This window comes from Protomyctophum parallelum, assembly GCF_964188405.1.
Source record: "Protomyctophum parallelum genome assembly, chromosome: 17".
Taxonomy (NCBI): Eukaryota; Metazoa; Chordata; class Actinopteri; order Myctophiformes; family Myctophidae; genus Protomyctophum; species Protomyctophum parallelum.
The window spans coordinates 47,505,051-47,524,547 of record NC_139719.1 but is presented as its reverse complement, the minus strand read 5'-3'; the positions used below and the strand labels follow the sequence as shown (position 1 = coordinate 47,524,547).

The 19,497-nt window shown below is 44.4% G+C and overlaps 1 protein-coding gene across 1 annotated transcript; it reads right to left on the bottom strand.

The window, feature by feature from the left end:
* Positions 1–2,234: 2,234 nt before the first annotated feature.
* On the bottom strand, positions 2,235–19,064 carry LOC310874094 (H(+)/Cl(-) exchange transporter 4-like; the record flags this gene model as incomplete). The annotated part of the gene is made up of 11 exons (XM_083786769.1): positions 2,235–2,850; positions 5,855–5,992; positions 6,492–6,688; positions 10,243–10,428; positions 11,649–11,937; positions 12,626–12,745; positions 12,836–12,972; positions 15,912–15,992; positions 17,614–17,652; positions 18,357–18,479; positions 19,005–19,064. 9 exons carry the CDS (start codon positions 19,062–19,064, stop codon positions 6,602–6,604), a joined length of 1,122 nt encoding a protein of 373 aa, XP_083642895.1. The 3' UTR covers positions 2,235–2,850; positions 5,855–5,992; positions 6,492–6,601.
* Between the last annotated feature and the right edge of the window lie 433 nt (positions 19,065–19,497).

Genomic DNA, 19,497 nt, shown 5'->3' with positions numbered 1-19,497 from the left:
GTATTCTGCATGTGTCCGTGGTCACCACAAGGCGGCAAATATTTTGCGTGTATGTTCTAAATGTTAGTCATTGTTGTGGCGAAGCAACGTGTGTGTGTGTGTGTGTGCGTGCGTCCAAATGGACCCATATTGTATTGATCAAAGTTTGCCCGTTATCTCTTATAGAGGGTATGCACATCATGCATAAAGTGAATGGCAAATCGAGTGGAAGACTGAGTGACAAAGTTAATTTAATGTTGTTTAAAGTAATTTAATGCAATCAAATAGGACTTTTCTGTTTGGATGTATGGGCTGTCAAGGCCAGAAAGTAGTTATTTGCCACTAAGTGGGGCAGTGGGCATTCCTGTATAACTTACAGTTATGATGATGATGTCACGTGCATACCCTCTATTATCTTATTAGTCCTTGAGCTTTATCACATTCTACACATTTTATCTAAATTTACATACATAGCATCCATCTAGATGTAGATCTGTTATCTCTCTTATTAGTCCGGGAGCATTATATCACATATCTAGATGTCTCATCATACATTATCTGTTATCTCCCCTATTAGTTTTATCTATATATAATATTAAACACATGCAAAATAACTGACTAACTAAAAATAACGAATTAACGAAAACAAATAACTATAAACCAACTAATTAAAAATATTATTCATTATTTATTTATACATTTAATAATATTATTTCACGCTTTCCATCGGTACATTTATGAACCGTGGTATGACGGTGTAGAAAATAGCAGATCTACAAGCCCACAAGGCGTCGCGGATGCAACGCATTGGGGGGTTTGTAGATCTGCTATTTGTTGAACAAAATGGACCCTGACCCACCCACCCCCTTTTTCCCCTCACTATAGACTAGAGTATGTTTTTTCCTTTTTACCTCCTCTAAATGTTATGATGAATTGAACATGGTGGACCCTCATGTAAAAAGTGTAGGGACCGCGGCCGCGTCAATGCGCTTGTCGTTGACTTCTCCGCGTGTACAGGAAAAAGCAAAAAAACGCAGTTCTCATTGAAAATGAAGTATAGGCGCCTTAAATCACTGCTCGTTTGAAAACACCTTTAGACGCATTAAGGGCCCTTAATGCTATGAATGATTATGGAACATCTTTCATTATACACTCTATATTATTATTATTATTACAATATTAGACCTAAACATGGTCAGGGTAGATTTCTCATCAATACAATACGATAAATATTGCACAACATGAGCAAAAAGTACAATCCTGGGTCGAGACCAATTCTATGCAGAATTACAACTCAATACGACACATGTTATGTTCAACCTTTTCTTTGAAATTTAAACACTGGCAACTAATACAAAAATAAAACACCAGTACATTCACAGTCAAATACTTGAACTCTGAAGAGTGTAGTAATGGAACCAAATGAACCCTGATGGGTCCAATTTTGGTTAAATTAACACCAACAAAGAGTGGACAGATGTTCACTCACACTTCACTTTTCATTACACACTTTGGACTTAAGGTTGGCCCATTCTGGGCGGGAACCCCTTTTGGTGTTTTAAGCATCATGTTACACTTTAGCTATTGAAAAATAGCAGATCTACAAGCTCATAGGCACTCGGTGCTTGTAGATCTGCTATTTTTGGAGAAAAAATAAATCGAGAAAATGTGGTGCAAATCTTTGAATATATATCCTTTCAGAGCGAATGTTTTTAACTCATATCTTTGCTTCTGGGGGGGGGGGTTCAGATGTTCAGATGGGGGGTTGGTTGGTGGCCGACTACATAGCCTATAGATTTTAACTGAACATCTATAGCAATCATTACTATCATTGCAATGTAAAGCTTTACACTTTTTGGTTTACAATAAATACTTTTGTTTCGTCCAAAAATCCATCTCTTAAATCTGCGGTTCCCAAAGTGGGGTCCGGGGACCCCCAGGGGTCCTTGGGGGAGTTCCAGGGGGTCCCCAGCTAAATGATAGTTAGGATCCAAATGGAACCCTTATGGGTCTGTAACTCTGAGAGTGTAACACATGGAACTAAATGGTACTCTCTAATTGTGCAAAGCAACTCGACACATCATCAAATTTGTACACTCTCAGAGTTAAATTAACATTGATTTTACAATATAAATTGGGGGTCCCAGAGAGAGAAACCCCATTAAACGGGGGTCCGTAGACTAATGCATGTCAAACTGGGGGTCCTTGACATTAAACGGGTTGCGAATAAAATCTCTTATGGGGTCTCTGGCATATCTTTTAAATAATCTTCTCTTATGGGGGTCCCTGGCATATCTTTTCAAATGGGGGTCCACGGGAAAGAATTGTGTCAATTTGAGGACATGAATAAGTTTGGGAACCACTGTTTTATACATATATTATGAAGTACAGATTGTGCTTAAAGCAGTGCCATTGTAGCGCTGAACTGTATACGGCAACATAGAAAGGTGAAATAGTTTGACTCAACACAGTGATTGGCATAATATGCATTATGTATATCATAATATATGGTATACATTATATAATTATAATATAATATGTGACCAGATTTGACTGAGAGCCTGCTGCCATCGCGCAAACTCCAGCTTTTCACCAATGGAGAAAAGCTTAAAAGAGTTAATAGCACAGGCAGACTCTTCACATACTAGAGCATGTCTGAAATAAGTGTCAGAGCTGAAATAGACATGTAAATATGAAAGGGCGCGCCTCCGCGTCTTGGCCGACGTCTCCACGTACTGGACGCCCCATTCGGCGGCTCGGCTCGTCACCTCGGCGGCCGACACCTGGCGCCGATCCTCCAGGTCCGACTTGTTCCCCACGAGCAGGAGAGGAATTCCCTCCTCCTCCCCCTTCACACGCAGGATCTGCTCCCTGAGACGCGCGCGCGCGCACACACACACACACACACACACACACACACACACACACACACACACACACACACACACACACACACACACACACACACACACACACACACACACACACACACACACACACACACACACACACACACACACACACACACACACACACACACACACACACACACACACACACACAACATCTTTATTTGTATTCACATTTTACAAGAAACTTCTTGAACACAAACAGTAGTGGATGCGCAAACTTGAGAAAACTCTATAACAAGTGCTTCAGATACAGATCACGGGTACAGAAAGCATCGCCTTCTCCATATATGGCGACTGCCAAATATTGCAGACACTGAACAGAATTTTGCCGATGCCTTAGCTCTCGGCTTGGGCATGCCTGCAATCTGCAGGCCCCTCACGACTGATTTGTGGAGGCTTCCAAATATGAACACAAGTAGTTTACATCTGTAGCCAAGCTGCATAATAGCATCCTTAATACGCTGGTACTTAAGCACCTTGGTAAGGAATGCCTCTTCCATACTGTGGTCAAATGTACATGCCACTTCCAAAATGGTCACTTCTCTACTGTCCTCATCAACAACAACAATATCTGGTGTATTAGCTGTGACATCTGAAAAAGCATCATTTTCATTATTGTGCATGAACATGGCAGTTGAGACACGTGAGTGCTTATACATTTTGGCAGATGATGAAACATATTAACTTATGTCCTTAGCTAATAGGTCAACAATTCTGTCGTGCCGAGCAATGTACATCCCCTTATATACATAGCAGCCATTAAGAATATGTGACAGTGTTTCTGTAAGTGGAGTGTGGTCATGGTGCAGACAATGAGGAGGAAACGTGTTAGGGTACCACAGAGAGAGATTGAGTCTGGTTGGAAGGACCTGTAATCTGGCTTTGACTGTAAAGGTGACTATGTCCTCATCGACTGCATAATTCTTGAATATTGTATGAGATACGGTGTGGTCTGCATCGGGAAGGCAAGCTAGCTTCCCTTGTAGTTTTAAACCAGTCCAGTGTTGTTGTTGTTTTTGCTGTTGTAGCATTATAAGGTACCTCCGTGCATTGACTGGTGATACATGGTGTTCCGTATCAATTACAGTATACAGTACTCCTTACTGAGATCGAACAGCTGGTAATAATGTCCTCAGAAACTGCTACAGATTGAGAGTCAGGTCGAACCCAGCACAGAGATACTCCAGTTCTCACACAGAGGTCATTGAGGTCAGGCCAATCTGACGACACCCCAAACCCAGTAGCATGTGAGTCCATTTTAAGGTTGGGCCCCAGGAAACTTGGCTCGCCCTCTGCTGCCAGGACGGCACTTTACGCCGTTTCATATCTAGAAACAGAGAAGATCTAGAAAGTTCCCTGACAGTCGTGTCATCACTGTTTAGCATGTTTATCAAGTGAGCCAGCCTTGTGGCGTTATATATCCACTCCACGTTCGGCACGCCAAACCCAACGTCCTGTTTGGACTGGAAAAGAATGTCTCTGGTGGTGTGGGTGTTGAGCCCGAACCACTTCCTCACAGAGTGAACTACACTGTCATTTAGATCACTAAGTGTTTTACATGCCAGATGAACGTTGGAGAAGAGGTGTTGTACTCTAGTCAGGGCAACCTGCCTGATAGCCTCCAACTTCATCAGCAGTGGTAGTGGTGAAGCGTCAATCAGGTTCAGCCTAGCTGTAAACTCAGATGTAACGTACTCAACCTGTTCTTTCCATTCCCCTGCAATATTAAACCTATGCCCTAGGTAGTTGTATGACTCATGTAGGTCATACACACGTATGGGCTGTGAGTTGATGGTGAACTCAGGGGTTTTGTCAGCCTTAGACTTATACCAGCGGTTGCCACCACTAGGCCTCTGGTAGAGAACAGCACACTTAGTGTGTTTTGCCTCTAGACCGGACCAGTCCAGAAATCTATCTGTTCTAGCGAGCATGTTTCTCTTCCCGAGAGGCTAACTGTACGTCGTCCTCATAACCCTGGATGGGGTTTGGGGACAGCACATTGGGTGGGGCACAGTCACACAACCACTTAATCCACCCATTGATGGCAAGAACAAAGTTAATGGCACTCCATGGGCAGCCTGTTGTAATGCCTACTTGGAGAGGTATTGGGTCTGTCAGCTGTTTCCCACAGATGACTTGTATGAATGATGTTTCATACACATCCCTAATAATGTCAATAAATACCCCAGGTAGATGTATTGATTCTAAGGTGACAAGATGCCATTGGGTACATCCCCACTGGTCTTTGGAAGCAGGCTCGGGCGGGGAAAAATAGTGCGTGGCCCTAGTGCACTGGATGAACGAGTATTTAGAGCCCTTTGGATTGGGAAGCACTCCGGCGCGGCGCTGTGACGTCATATACCCAGAAATACGCAGTGCTCAGTGTCTACACTCCCAATTGGGATTCACCTATTGTCTGTCAGCCAGGGAAGCACACGAGACAGGATACATTTCATGAACACTTTATAGATGGTGGGGAGGAGGGAAATGTCTCTCCATGTAGATGGATCATCAGGTACATTGTCTTTTTTTGGGATACGGTGAATCATGGCTCCTTTCCAGGATTCGGGCACTCTCTTATTGTCCAGGCAGACATTAAAGATGGATGTTAATTTCTCACATGACTGTGCAGTCTTAAGACTTTCATAGGTTACCCCATCTATGCCACTAGCCCTGTCATTTGGTAGGCTGTGCAAAACAGACCCTACTTCATCAGGTGTAAAGTGGGAGGTGATGGGAAAGGCAGCGGGCCGTACTGGTTGTAGGCTATTTTCCCACGGTGGTAATGGGAGTGGATCACTGATCATTGTCTGGCTGCGACATTTATTTTCATAGTGGTTTTTAACCATCGTGGCGTCACTGGGGCAGGGAGGCGGGTCGGGGTACTCGCTGTCATTTAGAATGATCTGAATCGCTTTCGATCGTCTGTGCTGCCACAAGAAGGAAAGTTTGTTCCTACTCACACGTTTGTGGCGCACCCGGGTTGTACTGGAGCTGAGCTGGGGCTGAATTATGTCACGTACGTAACACAATTGCCCCTCGATCCATTCCGCAGCGGTAGATTGACTCAGAGCCTCGGGGAGGGGGCGGCTGAGAGGAAACTTTTTCAGGATCCGCATCACACACACACACACACACACACACACACACACACACACACACACACACACACACACACACACACACACACACACACACACACACACACAGTTTGTGGGAGGGGAGATAAAAACGGAATAGTAAAGGAGACGAGGCTGGCAGACATACAGCTTCATTCACTGTGGCTGGGCAGATACAATGTATCCACTCAAAGCACAGAAACATCAACGGACAGTGAAAAGGTTAATAATGTAGTAGTAGTAGGTGAGAACATTAGATTGGATGAGGCCAAACCAGCCTCAAATAGGAAGGTCACGCTAATGAGACTAGGTGGGTGGTGTGGGGCGGCGCTAGAACATGACACAGAACTAATATATTTTATGATGAATGACGGCACCGCTCACAGGGTCTGGTCACTAGATGTCCAAAGGGCCAAAGGAAAACTAGATGTCCAAAAGAGCTAATCAGATGACTGGAGGAGGGCGGTTGGTGGTGTCCTACCTGTGACGTTGATAGGGACAATGTCTGTGGGCACGTTCTTGGCCACCTGCCTCATCTTCTCCTCCGGGGTGGGCAGGGGGGGCGGGGCCTTTTTCCACGCCGCCTGTCCGTCAGGCACGTCCACGCCGTCCTCCTCCTCGTCGTCCCCGCGGGGGGGTCTGGGGCCTCATGGAGAGCAGGGACGACGAAGCCGTGGACTGCATGGGGGGAGAGAGAGACAGAGAGAGGAGGTTAAAATGAGAGAGCCTGATTTAACCTTGTTGATCAACTGTCTTTGAGATTGGGCTTCAGGCTACACACCTGAGCCTCTGAGGAGAGGACAGGTTTGTGTGTGTGTGTGTGTGTGTGTGTGTGTGTGTGTGTGTGTGAGTGAGCGAGCGTTGCACATCTGTGGCTGCTCTCTGTTTACTACTAATCTTCTTCAGAGCAGTTGAGCGCACCCAGACACACACACTCATGGGTTATTATGTATCCAAAGGCTGTGACCTTTAGAAGCCGGGGGTGCAGTAAACATGTTCATGGTCAATCACACCCGAATGGTTGCATGTGCGCATGACACACGCGCGCACACGCGCGCGCTCACACACACACACACACACACACACACACACACACACACACCCCCCCCATGCAGGCGAGGAGGGGATCTGAATAGATTGTTGCTACAACGTGAATCCTTTTGGATTTACACTTTAAATACAATGTCCCCAAAGGGAATGAACGAGGACTTCCCCATCAGCCATTTTTTTAAATAATTTCTTTATCGTATGCTGTATATATTTGAATTGTTGCCTAAGTAATAATACCTGATTATGTGAATCACGGTCTTAGATTCTATAATAATCATGATGTCTGTCACATTTTACAATTTAGGCATTTAGCAGACTCTCTTAATCCAGAGTGACTTACATTAAGCAAGAACAAAAAAAGCATGGGAATACATCACATAAAAACATTTATCAAGAAACATGCGTAAGCTATGAAAGTAACGGTGGAATATCTATATAATGAAACATTACATATAAACTATACATATCAGGGCTCGAGATTAACGGCGTCCCGACGTCCCGGGGACGGTAAAATATCTATATAATAAATGGTAAATGGTGCATTTATATAGCGCCTTTATCCAAGGCGCTTTACAGAGATTGTGCATTACATTCACCCATTCATACACCGATGGCAGCGGAAACCATGCAAGGCACCAACTAGCACATCGGGAGCAATTAGGGGTTCAGTGTCTTGCTCAAGGACACTTCGACAGTAACTCTGGGGGAGCCCGGGTTTGAACTGGCAACCTTACGGTTGCCATCCAGGCACTCTACCCCTGAGCCACTGCCGATGTATAATGAAACTATACATATAAACTATACATATATACTACTATGCTATACATATGTACTATGCCGTGCTATGACTACATACAATGCAATTATAGTGCTGTCTACATAACATGCTATAAGTCTGTATCAAAGACTGGGAGTGATGCTGCAGTTCTGACTGCAATGGGAAGTGCATTCCACGGGGCAGCCCGTGCCCTATACACACACACACACACTGATTAAGGTAAGCTGTGTATGGTTAATTGCTTCTCTGTGGGTGGTAGGATCCTCCCCTATAAAGGGGAGACTGCAGGCAGAGCTAGTCAGTGATGCTCGGGCAGGCATCATGCTGACAGCCCAGTGAGAGAGCTGCTAGGGCCCAGTCCAGGGGCATAGCCTAGTGCAGTTTGGTTATTTTTCCATTGTCCTAAGTTTTGCATTAGGTATTCTTGAGTTCTTCATTTTGTACTTTTGGCCAGTATTGTTTTTGCAGTTTGATATTCTTTCATTGTGAATATCTGCACCGGAGCTGAAGTTGGGAGAAATAAAATCCACAAAAAGCATCGCTGACGTTTTTGGAGCCTTGGCCCTCGGGCAACTTCACAATGTCCTTTTGCTTATTCCACTGTTGTGGATTTGAGAAATGTGTATTTGTACTGTATTTAATGATATTTCGTTAATTGATCTAATGACCATGTTGTGTTGGTTCCACCCACTGACTACTAACGTGAGTACAGCATCTTGCAATGGGTCTGGTCCACAAGATTCGATACACCACTAGGATACCCATGTACCTGTCTAAATACTTCCTTAATGTAAACGAAGTCCACACCCACAACACCAGAGGGAGTGCAACAAACCATGTACAACCCAGATTCGGCACAAACAAGGGACTAAATTCTTTTCGCTCCTATGCCACCAAAATGTGAAACGCCCTACCAACAGTCATTAAGACATGTGAATCCCTTGACTCCTTCAAAACCGCTCTCAAAGGGCACCTACGGATGGCTGCAATTCGAAACTGGCCTCTGTAAAATCTGAATCCCCCTACCCCCCCCCCCTTTCCCCTCACTGTATATGTATCTTTTCCCTTTTGCTTCCTATAGCCTATGATGAATTCCTGTTCTGTTCTTTAACTACATAGAAATGTCTATTTGTATGTCTCTAAATGTTTTGATGAATTGAACAATGTGGACCCTGTTGTAAACAAGTGTAATGCTTAATTGGGTCGTCCACTCACAGAACACAGTCTTTGTATTGAGTTTGTACTTGAAATGTACTGTAATTCTACAAACTGTTAATAAATATTTCAATCAATCAATCAAACCCATGGCCGTGGGTGTCTATTTAAGTGGGTGGATCACTGACATATTGAGTTTGACCAGATGAAGAGCCTAACCCTCTAGGTGGCGCTGTCCTACAGGAGGACAGTTATTAAACAATGTTTTTGAGTGTAAAATCAGCCATTACGACGGCATCAAGGCCCGCCAAAATACATTTTAGTCGACTAAATCAACCATAGATTTAGTCGACTGAAATCTTATGACATTTAGTCGACTAAAACTAGACTTAACACCAAGACATTCCGGGTCGACTAAAAACTAAACGAAAACTATACATTCGAGAGACAAAAAACGTCTAAAACTAAAAATCATTTAACCCATTTTGGAGCGGGAACCCCTTTTGGCGTTAGCATTATGTTATGCTTTAGCTATTGAAAAATAGCAGATCTACAAGCTCATAGCGCGCCACCGAGTGGCGCGCTACGAGCTTGTAGGTCTGCTATTTTTGAAAAAAATCGAAGAACGACTGACATAGAAACATAGCTTTTTTTTGGACCCACTTTTGGTGTTAGCATCATGTCGTGCTTTAGCTATTGAAAAATAGCAGTGGCGCGCTACGAGCTTGTAGGTCTGCTATTTTTGAAAAATCGAAGACACTTTTAGAATCTGATCTCAGGTCAGAATGGGTTAATAATGAAACTGTCAGGATGTAGAAGACATATTTTAGAATCTGATCTCAGGTCAGAATGGGTTAATAATGAAACTGTCAGGATGTAGAAGACATATTTTAGAATCTGATCTCAGGTCAGAATGGGTTAATTTTCCTGCGACCAAAACCAACCGACGGCGTCTGTCTCCGTCTCTCTCACCTGCGTGAGCACGGCGAGCGGCGGTGGTGAGCTGACCACCGCTCCGGTGGTGAGCTGACCACCGGAGCTGAAATAACGTTGAGCGGTGGTGAGTAAAAACAGAGAGAAGGGCTGGAGCGGTGGCAGTGGTTTGCTCTTCACCGCGGCTCAGTGACGTCATGTTGTAGTTCGGTGGTCACCTAACCACCGAAAACCCAGACTATGTATGAGCCTTAACACTCACCCAGACAGCCCCCCCCCCCCCCCCCCCCACCATGGTGTAGAGTCTAACACTCACCCAGACAGGCCCCCCCCCCACCATGGCGTAGAGTCCGGGGGTGACGCAGTCGGCTCCCGGGCGGCACCAGTTCTTGAAGATGATCCAGTGGTGGTGGTGGAACGCCATCTGCTCCACGGCGATGCCCACCATGCGCCCGGCGATGGCGCCCACCGCCATGCTGGGGATGAACAGGCCCGACGGGATCTGGGGGAGGGGGAGGGGCACATGGGGGAGGGGGAGACATGTGAGACATGAGACTGAACAATTAACCCATTCTGACCTGAGATCAGATTCATAGAGGTTTCCACTGGACACACACTGACTGTCTGACTAAAATTAATTTACGGCTGTTATCAAAGCAGACCTGGGCTTCCAGAACACCTCAACAGTGCCACAGGCTGATCACCTCCATGCCACGCCCCATTGATTGATTGATTGATTGATTGAAATATTTATTAACAGTTTGCAGAGTTACAGTACATTTAAAGCACAAACTCAATACAAAGACTGTTAACTGTGAGTGGACGACCCAATTAAGCATTACACTAATACAACAGGGTCCATGTTCAATTCATCAAAACATTTAGAGACATACAAATAGACACTTCTATATAGTTAAAGAACAGAACAGGAATTCATCATAAAGGAAGCAAAAAGGGAAAAGAAACAGAATATACAGTGAGGGGAAAAGGGGGGGGGGGGTGAAAATGTGTGAAATAATGTGTTCAAAAGTAGCCCAGACCAAGTAGTAACTGCATACATTAATATACTTTTCAGATGGTCGACATTTCTCGTTTAAAAAAATATATATATAAAAAAAAAATGTAGTGGTCTCGTAAAATATTCTAATTCATTGAGATGATGATGATGATTTTATTTTCATGAGCTGTACTCTGTAGCTCATCAAGATTAAAACAAAAAAAATGTTTTAAATACTTCACTTTATGATTTGAGAATAATGGAATGGAAGTTTCACTTTTTGAATTATATTACAGATGAAAATTAACTTTAACAAAATATTCTAATTCATTGAGATGGAGCTGTAGAAACAGTTTAGAAGCCTTTTTTCTTTTTAAATGGGCTTAGTTATTTAACCCTAATTTAACCGCAGGAACCCCTTTTGGTGTTTTAAATATTATGTTATTATTTAGCTATTGAAAAATAGCAGATCTACAAGCTCATAGCACGCCACCGAGTGGCGCGCTATGAACTTTCAAAAATAGTGAAGAGGATTTAGAATATTTGTTTTTAATTTTGAGGTCTAATTCTGAGGCCTAAATGGGGTTTAAGAGACGGTATACCTTCATGCCGAACGTGAATAATAATAATAATAATAATAATATAATAATATTTATTATTAATATACCTTCATGCCGAACGTGAATAATAATAATAATATAATAATAATATTATTATTAATATACCTTCATGCCGAACGTGAAGATGGTGATGACGATCTTGAAGACCAGCGCCAGCGCCAGCTGCCAGAGGGCGCTGTAGACCCCGGGGCCCGCGGGCCTGTCGGGGATGTCGTCCACGGGCCGCGACATGTTGGGGTTGTTGACGTAGTCGCACAGCTGCGAGGACTCCAGGGCGCCGCAGTCGTTGAACAGCTCCGAGATCAGCTCCGACGTGCTGCGCCGCGTGTACGGGTTAGGGAACGCCACCAGGGCCGTGATGCAAGTCACCGCCATCACCTCCAGAACCGGGTACCTGGGGGAGGGAACAGGGTTTAGTGTCACCTCCAGAACCACCTCCAGAACCGGGTACCTGGGGGAGGGAACAGGGTTTAGTGTCACCTCCAGAACCACCTCCAGAACCACCTCCAGAACCGGGTACCTGGTGGTTGCGGACCAAATACATATAACAAAGATTTGAGGCACAGTTTCACGACTTTTAAAAAATAGCTTGTAGATCTGCTATTTTTCAACAGTTAAAGTATAACATAATGCTTGGAACACCAAAAGGGGTTCCTGTTTTGAACAGGTTAACGGTGGTTACCTGCCCAGCTGGGTGGTCTTAGAGGTGGTCTTAGAGGTGGTCTTAGAGGTGGGTTTAGAGGTGGTCTTAGAGGTGGTCTTAGAGGTGGTCTTAGAGGTGGTCTTAGAGGTGGGTTTAGAGGTGGTCTTAGAGGCGGTCTTAGAGGTTCCTACCTGCCCAGCTGGGTGGTCTTAGAGGTGGTCTTAGAGGCGGTCTTAGAGGTGGTCTTAGAGGCGGTCTTAGAGGTGGTCTTAGAGGTGGTCTTAGAGGCGGTCTTAGAGGCGGTCTTAGAGGCGGTCTTAGAGGCGGTCTTAGAGGTGGTCTTAGAGGCGGTCTTAGAGGCGGTCTTAGAGGCGGTCTTAGAGGTGGGTTTAGAGGTGGTCTTAGAGGTGGTCTTAGAGGTGGTCTTAGAGGTTCCTACCTGCCCAGCTGGGTGGTCTTGCGCCGTCGGCACCAGGCGATGTTGGCGCGGATGAAGAGGGTCCCCCACAGCCCGCCGAACACGCCCAGCAGGATGAACGGAACCAGCTCTGCCATGTACCTGTTTATATTGGACAGAACCATGTAACCATGTAAAGTCAATGTTAATTTAACTCTGAGAGGGTACAAATGGAACCGTTATTATTCCTACCAGGGCGTGTGGTACTCCACGTAGAACAGCACCAGGCGGCTGTTCCCGAACGGGTTGATGGAGCGCAGGGTGAACGCCGCCACCAGGGCGGCGAAGAAGGACCGCCACAACGTCTTCAGAGGGAAGTAGTAGCTCACCTGAGGAGGAAAAGACAGGGTTTAATAATAATCTTTATTTAAGGATATTCATCTTCACAGTTTGACTCCATAAAACGCTTTACCCACATTTTAATCAAATATTCTACGCTGGCAAGATTGTTTTATTACCTTTGCAGCATACGCGGAAATAATTTGTGCTTTAGATCCGTGAAAATGTGGCCGTCAAACTGTTAAGAGGATGGACAACTACTAAGTAAGTAGTCCCACTGTTGATATGCTCTGTGTGGCCCTCAGGTTAATATCGGAGTTTAATTAATTCAGTCTAAATTAGTAGCTTAATGAATAGTATAAAATTGTTATTTACCTTTTTTATGTCCGATGTATGTATATTTAGTTCATAGAGTAACTATAATTGAAGGCATTTGAAATTAAATTAAAATGTAACTTTTCAGGATTCCAAAAATAGCTGATCTACAAGCTTGTAGATCTGCTATTTTTGCTATGAAAGTAATATGCAATGTGGCCCTCCAGAGTGAGTGTGGAACTATAGTGACCCTCCGGAGTGAGTGTGGAACTATAGTGGCCCTCTGGAGTGAGTGTGGAACTATAGTGGCCCTCTGGAGTGAGTGTGGAACTATAGTGGCCCTCTGGAGTGAGTGTGGAACTATAGTGGCCCTCTGGAGTGAGCGTGGAACTATAGTGGCCCTCCGGAGTGAGTGTGGAACTATAGTGGCCCTCTGGAGTGAGTGTGGAACTATAGTGGCCCTCCGGAGTGAGTGTGGAACTATAGTGGCCCTCTGGAGTGAGCGTGGAACTATAGTGGCCGTGATGTGACATTTTTCACAATCCTTATTGCTCTCTTTTGTAATATGACCAATGTTTTAAGTTACTTTTATAGGTATTACCCCAGATCTCCACACAATAATTAAGATATGGTAAAACCTGGAATAATACGGAATGTACAGTGCCCCTTGATTTAGAATTAGTTTTGATTTCCCCAGTATAGAGACAATTCTTGCCATCTTAGCTCGTACATATGAAATATGGGGTTTCCAGCTGATTTTGTGGTCTAGTATCACTCCAAGAAATGTTATTTGATAAACTCATTCTATATTTACAGTGAGTGTGGAGTGAGTGTGGAACTATAGTGGCCCTCTGGAGTGAGTGTGGAACTATAGTGGCCCTCTGGAGTGAGTGTGGAACTATAGTGGCCCTCTGGAGTGAGCGTGGAACTATAGTGGCCCTCTGGAGTGAGTGTGGAACTATAGTGGCCCTCTGGAGTGAGTGTGGAACTATAGTGGCCCTCTGGAGTGAGCGTGGAACTATAGTGGCCCTCTGGAGTGAGTGTGGAACTATAGTGGCCCTCTGGAGTGAGTGTGGAACTATAGTGGCCCTCTGGAGTGCGTGTGGAATTTGTGATAATGGGTAGATCTCTCACCGTTTGGGGGTTAGCGGCCCCCAAACCAAAACTGCTCGAGCGAGGGAACCACGACGCAGTGGAACGAGGATCATCGTAAAGTCGTGTCGCTCGCCACCGCCACACAGAGAGAACGGGAGTGTGTGTGTGTGTGTGTGATAAAGCTAATCATTGAATGAGTATGTTTCTATACACGCATGTTGAACGATTATATGTCAATAAAGCTTATTTTGTGGTTTGTGTGTGTGTGTGTGTGTGTGTGTGTGTGTGTGTGTGTGTGTGTGTGTGTGTGTGTGTGTGTGTGTGTGTGTGTGAGTGATTATACGTCAATAAATCATATTTTTGCATTTAGGACGATGCTGGTGCAGGTGTTGTGTCTGGAGGTAAGATTATTTATTTTACTTGTATTATTTACTTGTATTATTCTAAATACATTAGGCCTGTTGTAATTGGTGAGACTTGTTACATTCAAGTTGGCGTACTGTGTAAATGTATTTCTTTGCACATCATATAAATAAATATATCTATTTATTTGATTTAGGTGCTGAGATCAGCCAGCCTCAACCCTCACCCCCCAGATCCAGTCCAGCAAGGCCTGGAAAAGCCAAAGGCAAGTGTAAGAGAAAATACATTTGTTTTGCTTTATTTCTAAAACTTTTACACATCACATGTGACTTCATTCATCAGAATTGCCAGCATAAGAGCATCATTGCCATAGGATTTTCCTAGAGGCCTGTTTAGGGTGAAACCGAGCTGTATAAAACTGCCTGTATCTAAAGAATGCAACATGCTACAAACATAATTGTTTTTTCTGGGTAAAGAGGAAATGCTCCTCTTTCAATTGGTATATTCCGTGACATGTTCACATTATTACAAAAATATGCTATGGGTATATAAATGTGACTGGTCAAAACTTTGAGATGTTTTTCTAAAGTGTTGGACTCATTCAAAAGCCTATATTTTGAAAACTGAAAAGGATAGAAAATGTATCTCTTTTCCTGGTGAAAGTAGAGGATTCTAGCTTTCATTTGATGTCTGACATGGTATTGCATTATATAACACAGCATAATGATATGTGTCTTGTAATATGAATGATCAAAAACGAGATACTGAAAAGTGCTAGACTGAAAAGTGCTAGACTCATTCAAATGGCTACATTTTGAAAAGTAAACATGATATAAATTGTATGTCTGTTCCTGGTGAAAGTAGAGTGTTACAGCTTTCATTTGATATATGGTATGTCTCTGTCACTATAATAGGGAATATGTTATGGGCAAAATAGAAGTGTTCTGCAAACAAATGAAACGAAATACCAAAGCATTTTCCGAGAGGCCTGTTTAGGGTGAAACCGAGCTGTATAAAACTGCCTGTATCTAAAGAACGCAACATGCTACAAACATAACAAAAAATTCTGAGTAAAGAGGAAAGATTCCCCTTTCATTTGAGATGATATTGTCACATTATGAAATAATATGCAATGGGTCTTCAAAGTTCAATTTCCGGCAAATGAGAAGAATGACTGGGATAAATTAGGGCAGTCAAACTGTTAATTTGAACCCACCTCTTCCAGACTGAAGAGAACTCCTCCAATAGGAGCTCCGAACGCCACCGACACCCCAGGGGCCGCTGCTGCTGATAGGACCTGGTCAGAGACGCATACAGCGGTTTAACGTTTTGGCTGCTTCTGATTGGACCTGGTCAGAGAAACATGCACCCTTAATGATTGGACCTGGTCAGAGAAACATGCACCCTTAATGATTGGACCTGGTCAGAGAAACATGCACCCTTAATGATTGGACCTGGTCAGAGACACATACACCCTTAATGATTGGACCTGGTCAGAGACACATACACCCTTAATGATTGGACCTGGTCAGAGAAACATGCACCCTTAATGATTGGACCTGGTCAGAGAAACATACACCCTTAATGATTGGACCTGGTCAGAGACACATGCACCCTTAATGATTGGACCTGGTCAGAGAAACATACACCCTTAATGATTGGACCTGGTCAGAGAAACATGCACCCTTAATGATTGGACCTGGTCAGAGACACATACACCCTTAATGATTGGACCTGGTCAGAGACACATACACCCTTAATGATTGGACCTGGTCAGAGAAACATGCACCCTTAATGATTGGACCTGGTCAGAGAAACATACACCCTTAATGATTGGACCTGGTCAGAGACACATACACCCTTAATGATTGGACCTGGTCAGAGAAACATACACCCTTAATGATTGGACCTGGTCAGAGAAACATGCACCCTTAATGATTGGACCTGGTCAGAGAAACATACACCCTTAATGATTGGACCTGGTCAGAGAAACATGCACCCTTAATGATTGGACCTGGTCAGAGAAACATGCACCCTTAATGATTGGACCTGGTCAGAGACACATACACCCTTAATGATTGGACCTGGTCAGAGACACATACACCCTTAATGATTGGACCTGGTCAGAGAAACATGCACCCTTAATGATTGGACCTGGTCAGAGACACATACACCCTTAATGATTGGACCTGGTCAGAGACACATACACCGTTCATGATTGGACCTGGTCAGAGACACATACACCCTTAATGATTGGACCTGGTCAGAGACACATACACCCTTAATGATTGGACCTGGTCAGAGACACATACACCCTTAATGATTGGACCTGGTCAGAGACACATACACCCTTAATGATTGGACCTGGTCAGAGAAACATGCACCCTTAATGATTGGACCTGGTCAGAGAAACATACACCCTTAATGATTGGACCTGGTCAGAGACACATACACCCTTAATGATTGGACCTGGTCAGAGACACATACACCGTTCATGTTTGGTTACAACACTCGCCCGAACACTTTTATTAATAATGTGCATTCCTCCATCTTCCATCACACCTATTTTACACATTTGCATAAAACGCAGTCAACGTACGTTGACTACTGTTCTTCACTGAGGAAAGCTGAATCAAAACTGAGCTTTTTTTTTAAAGATTTGTTTACAAAAATGTTTAGATTTTCATTATCGTGAGAACGATGGCTTCCATTTTCGCATTGCAACTTTCCAGGACTAGAAGGCCTGCAGTTTTTATTAGCTTGTATTCCCCATCATTAATGTAAGTCGCTCTGGATTAAGAGTCTCTGCTAAATGCCTAAATTGTAAATTGTATGATGACTAAAACTGAGGCTAAATATATTGACAATTTTGTCAACAAATACAAACAAGGCTAACGCCAGGGCTCCACCGGGCGCGCTGCGTCTCCGTCGCGTCCTGCTCGCGTCATGGTCTTGATCTGTGTGGCAGAACATAGAAGAATAATACGTCTCGGTTAATGACAGTCAGGTTCAACTGGCTGACTGGCTGACTGACAGTGGGCAGTTCAGAAACCAGTCTGTGTCTCATAGGAGGGCTGTGGGCAGGTCAGAAACCAGTCTGTGTCTCATAGGAGGGCTGTGGGCAGGTCAGAAACCAGTGTGTGTCTCATAGGAGGGTTGTGGGCAGTTCAGAAACCAGTCTGTGTCTCATAGGAGGGCTGTGGGCGGTTCAGAAACCAGTCTGTGTCTCATAGGAGGGCTGTGGGCAGGTCAGAAACCAGTCTGTGTCTCATAGGAGGGCTGTGGGCAGGTCAGAAACCAGTCTGTGTCTCATAGGAGGGCTGTGGGCAGGACAGAAACCAGTCTGTGTCTCATAGGAGGGCTGTGGGCAGGTCAGAAACCAGTGTGTGTCTCATAGGAGGGTTGTGGGCAGTTCAGAAACCAGTCTGTGTCTCATAGGAGGGCTGTGGGCGGTTCAGAAACCAGTCTGTGTCTCATAGGAGGGCTGTGGGCAGGTCAGAAACCAGTCTGTGTCTCATAGGAGGGCTGTGGGCAGGTCAGAAACCAGTCTGTGTCTCATAGGAGGGCTGTGGGCAGGTCAGAAACCAGTCTGTGTCTCATAGGAGGGCTGTGGGCAGGTCAGAAACCAGTCCACCAGTGACCCGTCTGGACCTCTGCTCACCTCAGGGATCCCGGAGCCACAGGCGTACGGAGCGAACACTCTCACTAAGGACACGGCCAGGAAGGAGAACAGCAGAGCCCACAGGATGTACAGGAAGTAGTTGAGGAGGTACGACCCGGCTCCCTGGAGGAGGAAGATACAGAATACAGAATGATGTGGTTATGGTTATGGTTATGACGCCCCATCTGAAAACATGTAGTTCCAGGGACCCCCCCCCCCCACCAGGGGGGGGTTATGGTTATGACCCCCCATCTGAAAACATGTAGTTCCAGGGACACCCCCCCCCCCCCACCCCCCACCAGAAGCAAAGATTTGAGTTAAAAACATTCGCCCTGGAAGAATATATATTCAAAGATTTGTTCCACGTTTCCAAGATTTTTAAAAAATAGCAGAACTACAAGCTTGTAGATCTGCTATTTTTTTCAATAGCTAAAGCATAACATAATGCTATAAACACCAAAAGGGGTTCCCGCCCCAAAATGGCTTAAACTCCCAAACATGTGGGTACAGAATGCTGCTGACTGTGTTGCTGCGAGCTGGGTTTTCTGCACTCAGCGTTGCCGTTCTGAACGGGAGTGATCATTTAGTGGATTGTAGGTTTTGAACAAACCACCACTTAGTTACCACTTACGACCACGTTTATCCAGCCTGCTCCTCTGACTCAGCACCTCCACTGTGGAGGTGGCTGGTAGCAGCCAGCTGAGTCATCGTGGTAGCCTGCCCTACATGTCACGCCAGACACACACACACACACACACACACACACACACACACACACACACACACACACACACACACACTAAGGCTGTCCCCGAACATTCAGGGTTCGAATGTTCGCTCGTTAAGGTTGGCACTCGAATCTTAATTTATGGCCTTGAACCATTTGTTTTTTTAATTTTTATTATTATATATTTTTATTATTATATATATATTTTTTTTACTCCGAAATATATCTCGGCGAGAATGCGATATGCATAATAAGAGTACTATGTTCATGTTGTGTTTACAATAATTTGAAAGTCCTGCAGACGGCAGAAGAGACAAACACAGTAACACACACACACTCAATGCGCTTCTGAGAGTAGCCTACATACACAGGTGGAACAAATTAATGAAACGATGAAACTAACGATCAAGCTAC